This window comes from Taeniopygia guttata, chromosome 10 (assembly GCF_048771995.1).
Source record: "Taeniopygia guttata chromosome 10, bTaeGut7.mat, whole genome shotgun sequence".
Lineage (NCBI taxonomy): Eukaryota > Metazoa > Chordata > Aves > Passeriformes > Estrildidae > Taeniopygia > Taeniopygia guttata.
In genome coordinates, this window is record NC_133035.1 from 12,363,685 (window position 1) to 12,378,303 (window position 14,619).

The 14,619-nt window shown below is 42.9% G+C and overlaps 1 protein-coding gene across 4 annotated transcripts in view; it reads right to left on the reverse strand.

The window, feature by feature from the left end:
- Positions 1 to 1,058: 1,058 nt before the first annotated feature.
- The window catches only part of CEMIP (cell migration inducing hyaluronidase 1), a 101,774-nt gene continuing 88,213 nt past the window's right edge, over positions 1,059 to 14,619 (reverse strand). For 2 of the 4 annotated variants that reach the window (XM_030281004.4, XM_030281008.4), the window contains exons 19-29: positions 14,202 to 14,237; positions 13,962 to 14,117; positions 12,285 to 12,465; positions 10,858 to 11,073; positions 9,733 to 9,944; positions 9,100 to 9,285; positions 8,201 to 8,405; positions 7,380 to 7,469; positions 6,910 to 7,067; positions 5,390 to 5,490; positions 1,059 to 4,106 (exon numbers count right to left, since the gene is read on the reverse strand). In XM_030281004.4, the coding sequence (XP_030136864.3) occupies positions 3,979 to 4,106; positions 5,390 to 5,490; positions 6,910 to 7,067; positions 7,380 to 7,469; positions 8,201 to 8,405; positions 9,100 to 9,285; positions 9,733 to 9,944; positions 10,858 to 11,073; positions 12,285 to 12,465; positions 13,962 to 14,117; positions 14,202 to 14,237 (1,669 nt within the window). In that variant the 3' untranslated portion in view covers positions 1,059 to 3,978. The remainder of the gene's footprint in view (positions 4,107 to 5,389; positions 5,491 to 6,909; positions 7,068 to 7,379; positions 7,470 to 8,200; positions 8,406 to 9,099; positions 9,286 to 9,732; positions 9,945 to 10,857; positions 11,074 to 12,284; positions 12,466 to 13,961; positions 14,118 to 14,201; positions 14,238 to 14,619) is intronic. The other 2 variants (XM_030281006.4, XM_012572929.5) reach the window with 1 other exon arrangement.

Sequence of the window (14,619 nt, forward strand, 5' to 3'; positions counted from 1 at the left end):
CCAATATCTGTCACCTACGTTGAACAGTGTGTCCCCAGCCTAAACCAACAGAAAAATGCCAACACCACAGTGAAACATGGAGGGTGTGAAGGAGGAAAAGGACAAGACACACCCAATTTCCACCATCTTGTCCCCTTTGGACCCCTAATCTAGAATCCTAAAATTTTACTTTTGCATCCGTGCCACACTTAATTATTACTCATATGAAACACTCAGAGCTGGTAATTCATCCTGTAAGATTGAAAACTCTTCTCCATGGACAGAGATCACAGATAGTGTCTCTGGGGGCTCTGTCCAGGAGGGTTCCTGACCCCCTGCCAGGGTCCCCGACCTTCCAGGGCAGCCAGAGGGATGCCCTGCATTACCACAATATATCATATCATATCATATACAAATTATAATATAATATCATATCATGTCAAACATATAAAATAAATTATAATATATTCTATTGTGGCATTTCTGGACAGTGGACTTTGGAATACTTGCTTATGACTGTTGGACTCAGTGACCTTAGAGGTCTTTTCCAAGAGAAACTATTCCATTCTCTTCTAGTCTATAATACTCTTTTAATAATTTATATTATCTTGATAATATATAATCTAAATATTAAAATATGTTCTATTTTATGAAGCATATTGAATTGTGTTGTATTTTTATCTTGGGTAACAGATCCACTCAGGCAACCCTAGTCCCAGACACACAGATACACATGCTCAGAGACACAGAGCAGCAGTGGCACAGCAGTGATGTCTGCCTGTGTGCCGGCAGGAGCTGGGGTGGGGGGAACCCTCTTCACATCTCCCTTTGAGCCCCTCGAGTTGGGTGCATTTCCATTTTCCTGGCCTGTCACCCCATAGTGCCCCACCTGCCCTAAATCCAGGCCTTTCCCATGGCTCCAATGTCCCCCTGCCATTCCCATCTCCTTCCCTTCCCATCCTCCTCTTTCAGATCCTGCAGCTGTGACCAGGCAGTGAAAGGTGCTCTGGCCAACAAATGCAGACAGGGGCTGCTCGACCCCTTGGGTTTGTCTTTTGAAATAAGCAGGGAGACAAAAATAAAATAAGAAATTTGCACTGAATATTTATTTTGATAAACATTGTGTACTCCAAACAACTACGTGTTATTTCAGTTGTAAGCCACAATCTTTTGGAAACAACGTCCCAAGAGCTCTTGTCATCATAAACCCGACAGTCAATGCACCACCATGGTCTGTGGACATAGAGAGCTTTCAAGTGCAAAGCAGATTATCAGAAAAGACACATTGCCAACCTCCTTAACAAACTGGACAATGCTCAACTCCAGTAAAAATGCTTCATAAGTCTGCAATTTAGTTGTCTTAGTGCCATTGTAATAAATTAATAGAAAATATATCTTTTTTTTCATTGGAAAGTCTCTAAGAAAATGTACAAACATCTAACTCCGAAAAAAGACCAGCTGTTTCGGCGACAGGTAAAACAAGCAATTGAACAGAGGCAACAAAACCCAAACATCCAAACAAACAAAGAGACAAACAAAATGCAACCAAAAAAACCCCACTCCACCAATGGCAACTGTGTAGGCAAACCTGGAAACATCTGCAGGAATAAAACCTTACAGAGAGGGCGTTTATACATTTGGAGCAGGAGAATGGAAATGGCTGTGGCCAGTGGAGCACTGAAGGGACAACCCTGGCACTGAGGCTTGTACAGAGCCAAATCCCACTCCAGGCACATCCCTGCCTGCTTTCCTGCCCACCATCTAAGTGCTCATGAAGGAAATGCTCCTGCTTTGTCCATCTCCTGGAATCAAATGTGTTCAACAAAACTGCTGCAACCAACAGCACTGGCTCAGGGCAGGGAAAAGGTTTCAACAACCCAAGCTGACAGACCCAGGGGAATTCCTGTTACTCTCTTCCCTTGACTTCATGGATCTGGCACTGTTTTGGCCATCACAGGACATCAGATAAACTTTTTGGATGATCATGGTTGTGAGACTGACTCTTTCATGGAATAATTTTTGAAATCCCCAAACTATCATAACAATTTTGAGGAATAAACAACCCATCTTATTTGCCTTTTACAAATGTTGCCCATTCACTCTGCAAATGGCACAAATGCCTAAGGAGAATTCATAAGCAGACTCTTGTTGGGAATGGGAAGCTGGGAAGGAACGTTTGGCTCTTCCTTTTTTTTTTTTTTTTTTTTTTTTTTTTTTTTTTTTTTTTTTTGTTAAATACAATACACATGACATTCAGTGAATTCAAAACAATTTTGTAGTAAGTCTGAAAAGAACATTTCCAGTTTAAAAACCCAGGAGAGGCTTGAGTGGAATGTAACCTACAGTATATCTAAATTCTGTTCATGCTTGCTTTGACATTCAGAGCAACTGATCTAAACCAGTATCTGCACAGCCTTTGGAATGACAAACTTGCTTTTTAGTCTAACTTCAAGGTAACATTTTTGATACTGTGGGGGAAAAAAAAACTTAATTACATAAAAAAAGTAGCCATCAGCAATTGAAATAATTTATGTGGCATGGGGGGCACACAGACATAAAGTGGGGAAATAAACCCAAGTCTTACTGGCAAGACTGACATTTTTAAAAAGATTTTCATGATGTCTTTCACACTTCCCCCCTGCCCTTAGATTTCTTAGAATAGCCACAGCCTCCAGAAACATGTGTGCGGTACTTTGGAGCAACTGACAGAAATACCACTGAATGCTAGAAATGCTTTCAGTGTTTTACAAGATAATGTTAACATCCCAGCTTCAAGAGATGCCCCTGTAAAGTCCTGACTCACTCTGCCCTGCCATCATCACCCAGGTCTTTGTCTGAAGCAGGGGGAAAGGAGGTACAAGACATCCAATAAGTGCATTGGGACTCTCACTTTAATTCTTCAGCTACCTGGCAAGACCTCATCCAGGTCTCATGGAACGCTCACAGGAGGACCAAGACATACTATCTTAAGCCTGAAGACAGGATCAAAAAGCAACACACAGCAGAGCAGTCTCATCCTGTTCCCTCTGATGTCCTGGGAAAGGCAAGGGCAGCTCACCCTATTTGATGCTGAATAAGGTAAGTCCCAGTATTCCTGGTCAAAAATCGGAAGCTTTGAATTGGGATGGAATTATCTGGCAACCATAAATTGATCCTGCAGGTTGTTATACAGAGGGAAAGGCTGAATTGGGAAGGCTGAGAAAATAGATGTGCTAATTGACATTGCTCTCCTTCTAGCCTGCAGCTGCTTGTTGAAGGAAAATTTCCTGTTTGCACAGCCACTATTAAAACTCCGTGATCCATAGGAAAAACACAGTTTTCTGAGGAAGCAGGAATAGGTGGTTCCATCAGTCTCTGCTGGCATGTTTTGTCCACTTCTGTCATTTCTTCCCCAACTATGTGCCATGGGCTGCATGTACAACACACACCCCAAAGAGCTTGATCAGACCTCACAGAAGCTTTAGGGAAAATGCTTACTGTCCAGTTACACTTCCCAGCATCCAGGTAATCACTCAAATCCACTCTTTCTACACCCGACTGTCAACCAGTCTTTGAACTGGCATTCCATGTCTACGTGAGCAGCTACTTACACTATGGAAAAGGAAAAGTCAACTTAGAGGATGGTGGATGCAACAATCCTTGATGGTCTTCGGACCAAGAACTGCCCTTCAGGAGGCAGCAGTACCACCAGTCTGTCCCAGGAGCAGAAGCAGCTCCTGGAGAAGCAGCTCGGCCTGGCTCAGTCCCCAGCCCTGAGCCGGCCCGGCCGCAGCCCGAACACGCGCTGGGCACGGGAGGGCTCTGCTGGCACACGGGGCCACTGAGCTGCTACACTGACATTACTTTTTCAACAGCAACAACAACAAAATGCTACACTGGTGGCACAGGCAGGCGAGGCCTGCGCAGAGCGGTCAGCAGTCCGTCCATCCATCCATCCGTCCGTCCGTCCGTCCGTCCCACGGGGCAGGGCTGGCGGCCAGCAGGCACAGCAGGGTGTCCTCACAACTTCATTTTCTTCACCACAGGGATTGGCAGTGCTTGGTAGATTTTAGCCGAGTCCTCGTTAGTGACCAGCTTCACCCAGACGGGGCGGAAGCTGCCTTTGAAGCCAACAAAAGCCACTTTTTCTGCAAATCAGAGCAAATGTATTTGGAGCGTGCCAGAACTGCACCAGAAACATGAAATGTAAATTATAGGGAATTTAGAGATTTTAGAGGAGCTAAGATTTTAGTTAGAGATAAGTCTTACTAGAGTTAATTCAAATAAATGAGTAGGCCTTGATGAAGTTAAGAGTTAGTAGTGAACTAATAATTGATTGCTTGTCAGTACAATATTTAGTTAGCTGGGTTTATAATGAAGAATATAGAAACTGACAAATTGCTTTTAGGAACATAAGACAATTGTGGGCCTCCTCTGTTCTGAAACCAATTGAAGACAAGGAATGGGAGTTCTACCAAGAGTTCATTTGTCATATTTGCATTGAAAAGTAGAAAGGTCAGAACGAGGAAGACTTCCTTTACTTCCTCATTTCGGGACCCCTCCCCATGAAAGGGACACCAACCCATTTCAAGGGACAAACTACGCATGCTTAATAGCTTTTGGAGTGATTAGCATACAAAGCGAGGAATGGGATGTGCCAAAATTATGAATATGTATTTGTATTTTGGGTATTCAATACTTGTATGGATAAAAGGGCTCTGTAATCACCTGGAAGCTGCGGTGTGTATTTGGGAGCGATCCTGCAAGCTGCCCGGCGTCAAATAAACATTCACTTTCTAACTTTATACTGTTAGAGAGTTTTTGTCCGTCACAGTTGCATACCGGTACTAGATCAATATCCATTTCTTTTTTAATAAATCAAACCCACCTGTGTGCATGGCTACACCTCATGGCTGGAGGGGTGCGGGTGCACAGGAGCCATGTGTGTAACACACACACACACAGATGGAATTATGCCAAGCAGCAATGTGCACATGGAGCTGTATCTTAATGCAATATCAAGTCAGAATGCCATCAAGTGCCATCAAGTCAGAATGTTTCAAGAGAAAACCAGCTAAAAACAAGTTCAGACAAGTAAAAAATCCTGGTTTGGGGCATTTAGTGGGTGAAAAGTCTCAATATTTCTAATATTAAAATGTCTTTTCATCTAAATTTAATCTGCAAAATCATATCCCCTGAATTATTTACCTCTAAGAAAAACTGCCAGCATGTTTTTTATATTTACAGTTTCAAATGGAGTATGTTACCCAAAGCTGCAGTGGATACAACCTTTCTGAATAAATAAATTACTGGATCTAGGATGTTTGAGCACATGTTGATAAAAATGAGCAAGGCAAAGTTAAGAAGCAGAAAAACAGCCCCTTTACTGGAATAATGGGAGATTAGAAATGAGTTTTTAAAAACTGGTTACCTTTTAACCTAAAACCCTCTCCTGCTCCAAGCTTCTCCAGTACTTTAGTCCATGGTCCTCTTGAAATGAATCTTCCTTTAGATGTCAGCAGCACTATGGAGCTGCAGGAAACAAAGAGGTGTGTAAATGGGTGAAGAGTCAGAACACATTCCTTGCTTGTTTGTCCTGAGCACTGGTAACTCCTGCCTGTGTGTTCACACACCCACGAACTACAGTGGCTTCAGCTTTAATGCTTTTCAATGCTTTCCAACAGTTTGGTCATAGATTATTTTTCCAGTCATGCAAAACCCATTAGAAAGCAGACAAAAGCCACATTTTTTTAATTTTTCAAAATGGTTTTCTAGGATGATTTAAATGTTTCCAACCTGCAGTTCCATCCTGCTTTGCTCAGAGAGACTCATCTTCTCCCTGGGATGCCCTTAGCAATTCTCAAGTAATTTCTTGTTCTTTCATTAGCAGACTAAACCTGAACAAATTCACTTCTCTGAGATTTTTGTTGGCCTGACTTTTTGGCTCTTTAAAAAGTGTGTTAATGTTATTACTACTGTTCCTGATCAGGAACTGAATTTAGCCAGGATTGAAATTTCTGTAAAGCAGGATGATGGCCTCTCTGAAAAGACTACTAATTTTTTTATATGAAAGAAAAGAGAGAAATGCTTCCCTGAAGTAACTATGTGATGTGATTTTTGAAACCTCTAGAATTATTTAAGACAACAGAAACACATCTGCCTGCACGTGCATGGCACTCTGCTCAAGCTTCCCTCAATTCTTTAGAGTAAATGCCACAACAATATCATGTTAATCTGCCCACAGCTATTTCAGATGATTTGTCAACAAAGCACTCATATTTGCACATCAGATTTCAAATCCAAACAGATTTCATAACAATTAAATATATTCACTTCCCATGAGCACTCCACAAGCTAATGTGGGAACATCCCCTTTGCTCAATGGGGTTTCTGATGTGGTTCCAATTCTCCTTCCAGCAGAAGAAGCCATTGTCCTCCAAGATGCAGGAACATCTTTTGGCTACTTATTACTTATTTCCAAAACTCTGCATTCCTGGCTGCAAATACTTAAAATACAAAATAATCCAGCCTTTAGGTCTGAGCAGGGGATTGTATTTTATTAGTGGAATTTTCTGCAATTTGAGAAAACATACATGCAGTAAAAAAAACACAAGCTGTGTCCATCTGTAGGGATCTGTGCTTTGAGAATTCAAGTCTGCAGATTGTCTATAACCCACAACATAAATGCAGCTCTGCAGTTTATTAATCACATGCAGCCCCGCAAATTATCTGGGGCTCAATCAGTGCCTAAATCAGAGTGTGCATCCTGCTGCTGCCTGCATGTCCTGCACACATTTGGGCTCTCCTGGAGTCATCAGGCACAAAAATACTTTGGGTGTGCTGCTCTGCTTCCTGTCTGGCCCATGTTGGGTGATAAAATCCAAGAAAAAGATGAGTGTTATGCAGCATTCTTGTACATTGCACCTTAGTGAGAACAGATTATTTACTCACTGATCTTTGATGTTGTTGACATAATTCTCTATCTGTGCTGGGATTCCTTGTAGAATGGAGTTTTTGAATGTAACTCGATCAACAACTTTTCCATGATGTCCATCAATCACAACCAGCTGGATACCCTCTTCAGTGAGGAAAAATCTGACACCATCAACCTGGGCAAGGGGAAAGATATTCTTCATCTCTCACAGTACCACAATTGCAAACAACCACCTTTAAGAAGCACTGATAGTCTTGAGTCACAGGACTGCTGTTTGCTTCAAAGGGCAGAATTCTGAGGTCCTGCTATCCTGACTATCAGAAGAAGAAACAGCTTTTTTTTTTTTTTTTTTTTTTTTCCCAAAATACAAAGCAGAAATGACCCAAATTTAACTCTCCATGGTAACTTTGTAAGCAAGTTTACCATGAAGATAAAGCAAGTGGTGTAGAATTGCACCCCATTAAGTTCTTTGAGAGGATTTGCTCACCTCAATGTATGCAAAGTCATCCTTCAGGTGGAAGTACTGTTTCTTGTAAGTTTCTATTTTCACTTCAATTAGGTGGTCCTTGGTCTTCTGCTTGCCAAATATAAAAAAACAGATTTTCTAGTGAGAATGTCCATTACATGAATGCTGCATTTCCAATGAAAACATTTCAAACCCTGAAATTCAATCAACAAGGAAGCTACATGATAAGCACTGACTTGCCAAATTAAATTGCTAATGGAATTGGGCACAATGGTAACCTCTCTGCTCATCCTGTCACCAGTTAGGCTGTTTCACTGAATGGCAGAGTGATTCTAACATTGCAGAACTGACACATAATTCTCCAAGGCTTTGCTGTGTAATCCTGTTTCAAGGGTGATGAGTGAAAAAACCCAAATAACAGACAAATACCCCACTTCCTTCCCCAGAACCAGACTGAATACTATTATACATTATATAAACGAGAATAATTCAGCTCTGCCATTCAGTCCCCTGTCTGTCACTGCTGTTCTTACAGCCTGGAGGAGCTGGAGGCTCCAAAATCACATTCACTGGACCAATTTGTCTTCCAGCTCATCAGTTTTCACCCTGCACTTTCAGGAACAGCATGTCACATCAGAGCCCCAAAAGAACGAGTAACAGCTTGCAAAGGCTCTCACACATTGCAAGAATCTGTTTCATGTGATTTCACCTGCCTGAACCATTTCAGAAAATCAGGCACAGAATATACTAACCCTGGCACAAAGTTTTTTTCTATCTGTGGGCACAATATGTGCCATATTTACATGAGCAATGATTCTGTGATAAGAAATCAGCTGCTTTACCAGTTGTGCACTGGAGAGTTTCTTTGGCATTGGCACTTCCACTATTGGCGTCTCAATGTACTTGGGGTAGGCTGTGGCTTCACAGTCGCTGACACCAGCTGTCTTTGGGATCACAGCTTTGATTCTTATTCTCTCACAGCCCTTTACAGAGCAGAAAGCAAACCTCTCCTTCTCATTTTGAGCTTTGAGTTTCAGAAAGAGCAGCCTGCAAGCAGGAAAAAAAAAGCAAACAGCATCCTTCAAACTTTTTGTGCAAAAACATACTGTTTTGGTGAATTCATTCCTATGCTTTGCAATAATTTTCACTGCAGCCCTTGGCACCGTGTTTTATAGTGCCCAACATCCCACATGCAAATAAAAGGGAGATCTCATCTCACAAATGGTTTAGGGAGCTCATGGAAAGTAAAACCGAGAAATCAGATAGCACCTGAACACCGTCTGAGCTCTATTCCATAGTGATACATATATGTAGAAATACAGGCTTTGTATTTTAGGTCTTTCTTTCTTTCCCATTATTTTAATCCTTTAAAATAACAGGCTTTGCACTTAGTTCCTGTGCATCCCTGCCATGGTTTATAAATTGTTGTTGTTCAAAACAATAAGGGCTGTGCATGTCTTCAGTTAAGTTTTGTGGTCGGGACTTTGCTTTTGTCTTTTGTTTTTTTTTTTTCTTTTCTAATTTGTATTCACTTGGAAAAGCATTTCCCAGCGTAAAGGCAGTGCAGCAGAGGTTGTGAACGACTGGCAGGCCTGGGAATCCCAGGAAAATGAAACACTGGTCACATTTCCAGAAAACCTTCCTGGTTTGGTTGCGATCCCCGCTAGCGGCATCAGGCAAACAGCTCACAGCTCCAGCAGCATTCCCAAAGCAATGCCCAAGCCAGCAAGGCCAATCTTACCCAGTGTCCTCATCCCAGTAGTAGTACCCTTTGGTAGGGTATCTGTGCTCCAGTTTCTCCATTTGGGAGGTTCTGTAGAAGGTCCCAGTTTTGTATGTTTTCTTCAAGAGACGGTTGTGGATGTCTGAGAGAATGGAAAATGTCGTCCCCTTAGGATAGCAAAACCCTACTTGGATCCAGTCATTCCTAAAAATAGCAAAGACCCACATTGTAACAAGTTATAATTATTATTTTCCTGGCATGCTAGAAGCGAAACTAAATAATTTACAATAAGTTTTTTCCTGTCCAGCTAAAATTTTCATTGTTTAGATTGGATTAAAGCAACATAAATTAGACACAACAACCATGGGTTAGTTAAGCAAAGTAGGGCAGGTCTGCTCCTGACTTCTACACCTGTGACTTCCATGCACCAGGAATGAATTAGCTCTGAACTTCCAAAAATGAACTGTGTTATCTTAGAGAGCTTCCTGGGGGAGGAAGCAAGAACCTGAGATGGCTCATGAAAAGATGAACTCAATGGACTTCCTGTAACAGGCATGTTCATTCTGGAAGAGCTCGTGAGGTGATGACCTCACCCATTAAAAATGTGCAGCTACATGACTGTACTGGAATGCTGGGGCTCAGTTCACTCACTTGTTGAAGTTGATGAGCCATATGGCCAGCTCTTCAGGGGCTGTCTTGTCCCAGTGGATGGTGTAGCCTTTCCTCAGAGTTATAACTGGCTGATACTGCTGGTAATGAGTGCTTTTGCTCAAAGCCCCTTCCAAGTAGAGCGGGTGATTGTGGTAGTCATTTTTTATTATTTTCATTTTAAGGTTGGCTGGCTTGTAGGCTTGGATGTATATCTAGATGGGGGAAAAAACCAAAACAACCAAAAAAAAAAAGATCACCAAGGGTTTAATGAACTACACTGAAAGGTTAAGATTCTCAATAGATGTGAGCTGGAGCAAGTCCTGTGTACTGGGCAGGAACCTGTGGGCTGTGCACTTATGTTCAATTTCTTAGACTTCCATTTCAACAAAGCTAAATGTTTTCAGGAAAAAAAAAAAAAAAGCTCATTTCCTCATCCACTGAGTTCAAGTGCATGTGCTAGAAGCTGCAGCAGGGCTGAGATATTCCACAGCATCCTGCAGCAGCAGGACAGTATCTACCTCAGACATCTGACTTGTACTGATGAAGGATCCCTCTGTCTGGATTTCAGAAGCCTGAAACCCAGCTCAGTGGTTAGAAATTGGCTTAGTGGCACTACACACAAATAACCCCAACTGTTGCAACACACAAGACAAAGCCTGGCCCTCTCAGCAGAGGAAAGTGAGGACACTCATGGCAGCAGCACTCAGGGCTCCTGTGGTGGGAAGAATGGTTTGGTGGTCACACACAGGATGAAAGACCGTGGAAGCTGAAGTCTAATTTCAACTCATCAGCACATTTCCCGTAACACTATGGGCAACACTTCCCTCCATAAATCAGGGGAAAATAACTAGCTGACAGCCCATGGATTTATGAATATTAATGTATGAATGCCCATGGAGCTCTCAGGAGGCTTCAGGCAGAAGTTGGAGCTGTCAGCAGCCAAGGCCAAGGTTTCAGAAAATACACCGCAGTATTCCTCATGTTCAAAGCCACCTGTGCAGACATGCTGATAAATAAACACTGAGCACTCTGAAGAAACACTATTTCTACAGGTCAAGCTTTAAAGTGCCAAGAAATTTGAAACAAACCAAAGTGATAATGATACTGCAAGGTGAGCAGCCTTACCTGTGCAAAGTGCCCGCTGCAGATGGAGCCTCTCCAGTCAGGTACATCAATGCAGTCAGGGTGCTTGATCAACCAGTTATCCTCTTTGATCAGGTATGAGCCTGGATATTCTGACACAGAACCATCCACATCATGAAAAACTGATGTTTTGTCACCATCCATATCCAGATCATTGAACCACGGGCCAGGTTCTCCAAAGAAGACTCTTGAAGTAATCTAAACAAAACAGTGGAACAAATTTACATCTCCAGAAAGGAATTAATCACTTAGAGTACAAGTAAAGGATGGCCTTGGTCACTACAGTGGCTCAAATTACCCATTTTCTGGCTTAAAAGGTGTGTTTGACTTGTCAGGCAGAGCAGACACACATTTCCCTGCTGACCATGGGGGAATGGTTAAAAACAACCCCACAATTTCAGCCTCATCAGTGGGAAGATTTGTTTGAAAATTCCAGAGGAAGGTTCAGGAGATGGGGCAATTTCACGAGAGCCACTTCACTCATTGTTTGCTAACATGAAGTCATACCAATGTGGGAAACAGTCAGCCCTGGGAAATGGCTGCTCAGGCAACTTCTGACTGATATTTTTATCCAGCATAAATAAATGTCATGTCACCAGCCTGCCTTGTGCAATGTGAGAGTGACCAACCAACACTTTTAGGGGAATTTTGCCTTTCCCATCATATTTGGCACTGGTCAGCACTTTTCGTGACCTGTGAGCAAGCCTGCTAATTTTTTGAAAATTAGGCAACACAAATCATTTCAGTTCAACCACTTTATTTATTTATTTGTTTGTAATTTTTGGCAGCTGGATTTAACAGCTGCTAAAGGTGAACCTCAGTGAAACAGTTAGCAGGCAAATACAAAAATAACTCAAAAGAACAGGCCCCAGGACGGGTTCAGACCAGCACCCAGAGGTTCATACTGTAATTCAAAATTTTGCAAACCCCTTTTGGCTGGACTCTGCTCTCATTTATGTCTGCAGAACTGGAGTCTGGAATTACCCTGGTGTGCAGGGCTACGGAATTATCCTGCATCAGCTCAGCTTCACTGGCTGTTCCCCAAAATCAGTATTTTCTGCTTCTAGGTCAGTCAGGCCTTTCAGAACAGACTTCCTTCTGTTGCTTTAATATTATACCACTGTTGAAAATAAAGGGGGGTTGATTCTTCAGTTTCTGAGTCGTACAGAACTGGAAATTATTTTCACTTCAATGCTGCTTTTTTTTTTTTTTTTTTTTCAACCGATCCCTGCATCTGTTTTGCTGCAAACCTGACAGACAATTGGATCTTCTTGTTATTGCACCCATCACATTTCCTCTTTCTTTACACTGTTAGACTTCTGGCAAAGTCAACCGGCAAGATTCTCTCTTTTTTTTGCCCACCCCCCCTTTTCCAAGGCTGGGAAGGCTGTGTGGGAAGGGTGACTCACGGGGACATCTTGGAAGCGGATGGCGGTGACGTTGTTGTTGGGGCAGCTCTGCCAGGCGTTGTTGAGGCGGAAGGCGAGGGCACTCGTGTGCCGCCCGTCCAGCGCCGCGAACTTGCGGAACGTGCAGTTCTGGACGTTGATGGGCCCATCGTAGAACTGGATCCCTCGGATGGGAAAATCCCTAAAATACATTCGGGGGAGACAGAGAGACTTGGTCATGGCACGTTAGCATCAGGAGGAGATGTATTCTAGACACGCACGGTCCCACAGCGCTTGTTTCGTGGCTGCTTTCATTTCTTGCAGGCCATAGGATGACTCCTAAGTTCCTGCTTTGGAAGATAAGGGATTTCCCTTATTTTCAGCTCTGTAAAGTCCTCTTATCCTTGAAAGTTCAGCTCAAGTTCTCTCATGTTGAACAGATCATCTTTATTTAGCCTGCACATCTCCAGGGAAGGAAGTAACAGCAATGCCAAAGGACTGACCTAAAGATGAATAAATTCGCGTTTGCCATCAGAAATGAGTTCTGCAGCAGTGAAACCTGAAACTCAGCAGAGCTGTGCAGACTCCTTGGGCTGAGTAATAGCAAGGCTAAAAGAAGTCCCACCACATCTTTCAAAGGGATTTGGAGAGAAGCATTGCAGATCAACTGCAATAAAAAAAAGGTTTTGAAAACAAGGAAAGGTCCTACAATCTGTAGAGCTAAGAAGAGTTGACAGGGCAGATTAATTAATCTTTATCAGCCTTTTCTGATATCACCTGCAAGGTAAAGAAGACACCATTTTCACACCAATTGAATGAACAAGATGCTTAAGAGACTAAAATAAGACATTTCAAATGTCATTTATGATAAATAAATTTGATCCCTTCCTCATATGATCCCTTAGAGAATTCCTGCCTGCTCCAGTGCATTTATTCTGAGTTTCTGCATACAACATCCAAGATGAGATATGTCCACATATATATATGTGTGTGTCTGTGTGTGTGCATAAAGGATATTAGGAGAGTCATAGCAGAATGGGTTTTCACTATTGGAATAGTTCATAATAGGTGTCCAGCATCACTGCTGACAGCAAAATTTAGGCCTGCAATATGGCAGAAATGCATCAGCTGAGCTGTTTGCTCACTGTGGGGCTACTTTTAGGATAACTGTTTTTAGGAAACAAAAGCATTGCACTTGCAAACCAATCTACAGGACTAAAGTCTAGGAGAAGGCTACACATGAAGTTCACTGGCCATTTCAAAACTGCTTAACAAAGGCATTAAAGTCCCTCACAGGAACAACAGAAACAACAGCACTTATCACACCCATGACCACATGCAAGCCTAGGAAGCCTTCTATGAGCCTTCCTGGCAGCTGATGGAGCTCATCTCATTGCTCAGCACTGCTGATCACACGTACAGAGGTGCCCTGCTAGCACAGAGTACTCTTGCCGTCCTCTCAAATCCCCTTGCAAAGGGAGGGGGAAGGAAAGACGAGCTTGATCTGTCTTGGCAGCCTGTAAGGATGTACCTGCCAGCAGCAGCTGCACAGTGAGGACTCTGGGATTAGGAGACATGAAATTAAATCCTTTCTGTGTAATGGTTATTAAACTGAACAGCGCTGAGGAAACCACACTGGGCTGGATTTGTGCTGGGAGCGGGAACCGTGAGAGCTTTGATGTGCAGAGCTGAACTTACGGGCCGATGGGCAGGGTCCTTCCCCGGTGATCCAGACCTCCAGGCCCCCAGATCTCATTGTCCATCATCTCAGTGCCCAGGTTTCCACTCTCACCGACAAACAGGCTGTTCTTGATTTCCTGCTTGGAGCCGTCATCGTGAGGGAAGGTCCCACCGCTGAAAGAAAGGGCTGGAGGTGAAAGGGCTGCTCACACCCAGCCCAGCCCTTGCCCAGGCTGCACACTGCCCTGCCACACTTACCTCGCCAAGGTCAGCCCAATGCCATTGTCTGCAAACCTGCCAAGAGAAGAGAGATGCTTCAGAAGAGATTTGGGCTTGCTTTGGTTTGTCACGTCAAACTATAACAAGCAAACCAGTGGAGGACAGCAGGGATTAATTACTGTACAGTGCTCAGGGGAACTCGGGTTTTTCCAGACTTGTTCCCATTCCAGTTTTAGAAGATCTCCTTTGGCACATCTTGCAGAATTTGCAGATCACATGAAGCAGCAGACACACACCTGATTGCTCCAGCTGGGTTAAGATGGTGATTTCCAGCCACAGTTTACTTGCCTGATAAAGCTTTATCCCTTTGTCTAGTGATCACACACTTTTCTCTGGTAGATAAAAGAATCATGCTTATCTCCCACTCCAACCACCTTTTATTTTTTAATAGTGCTTT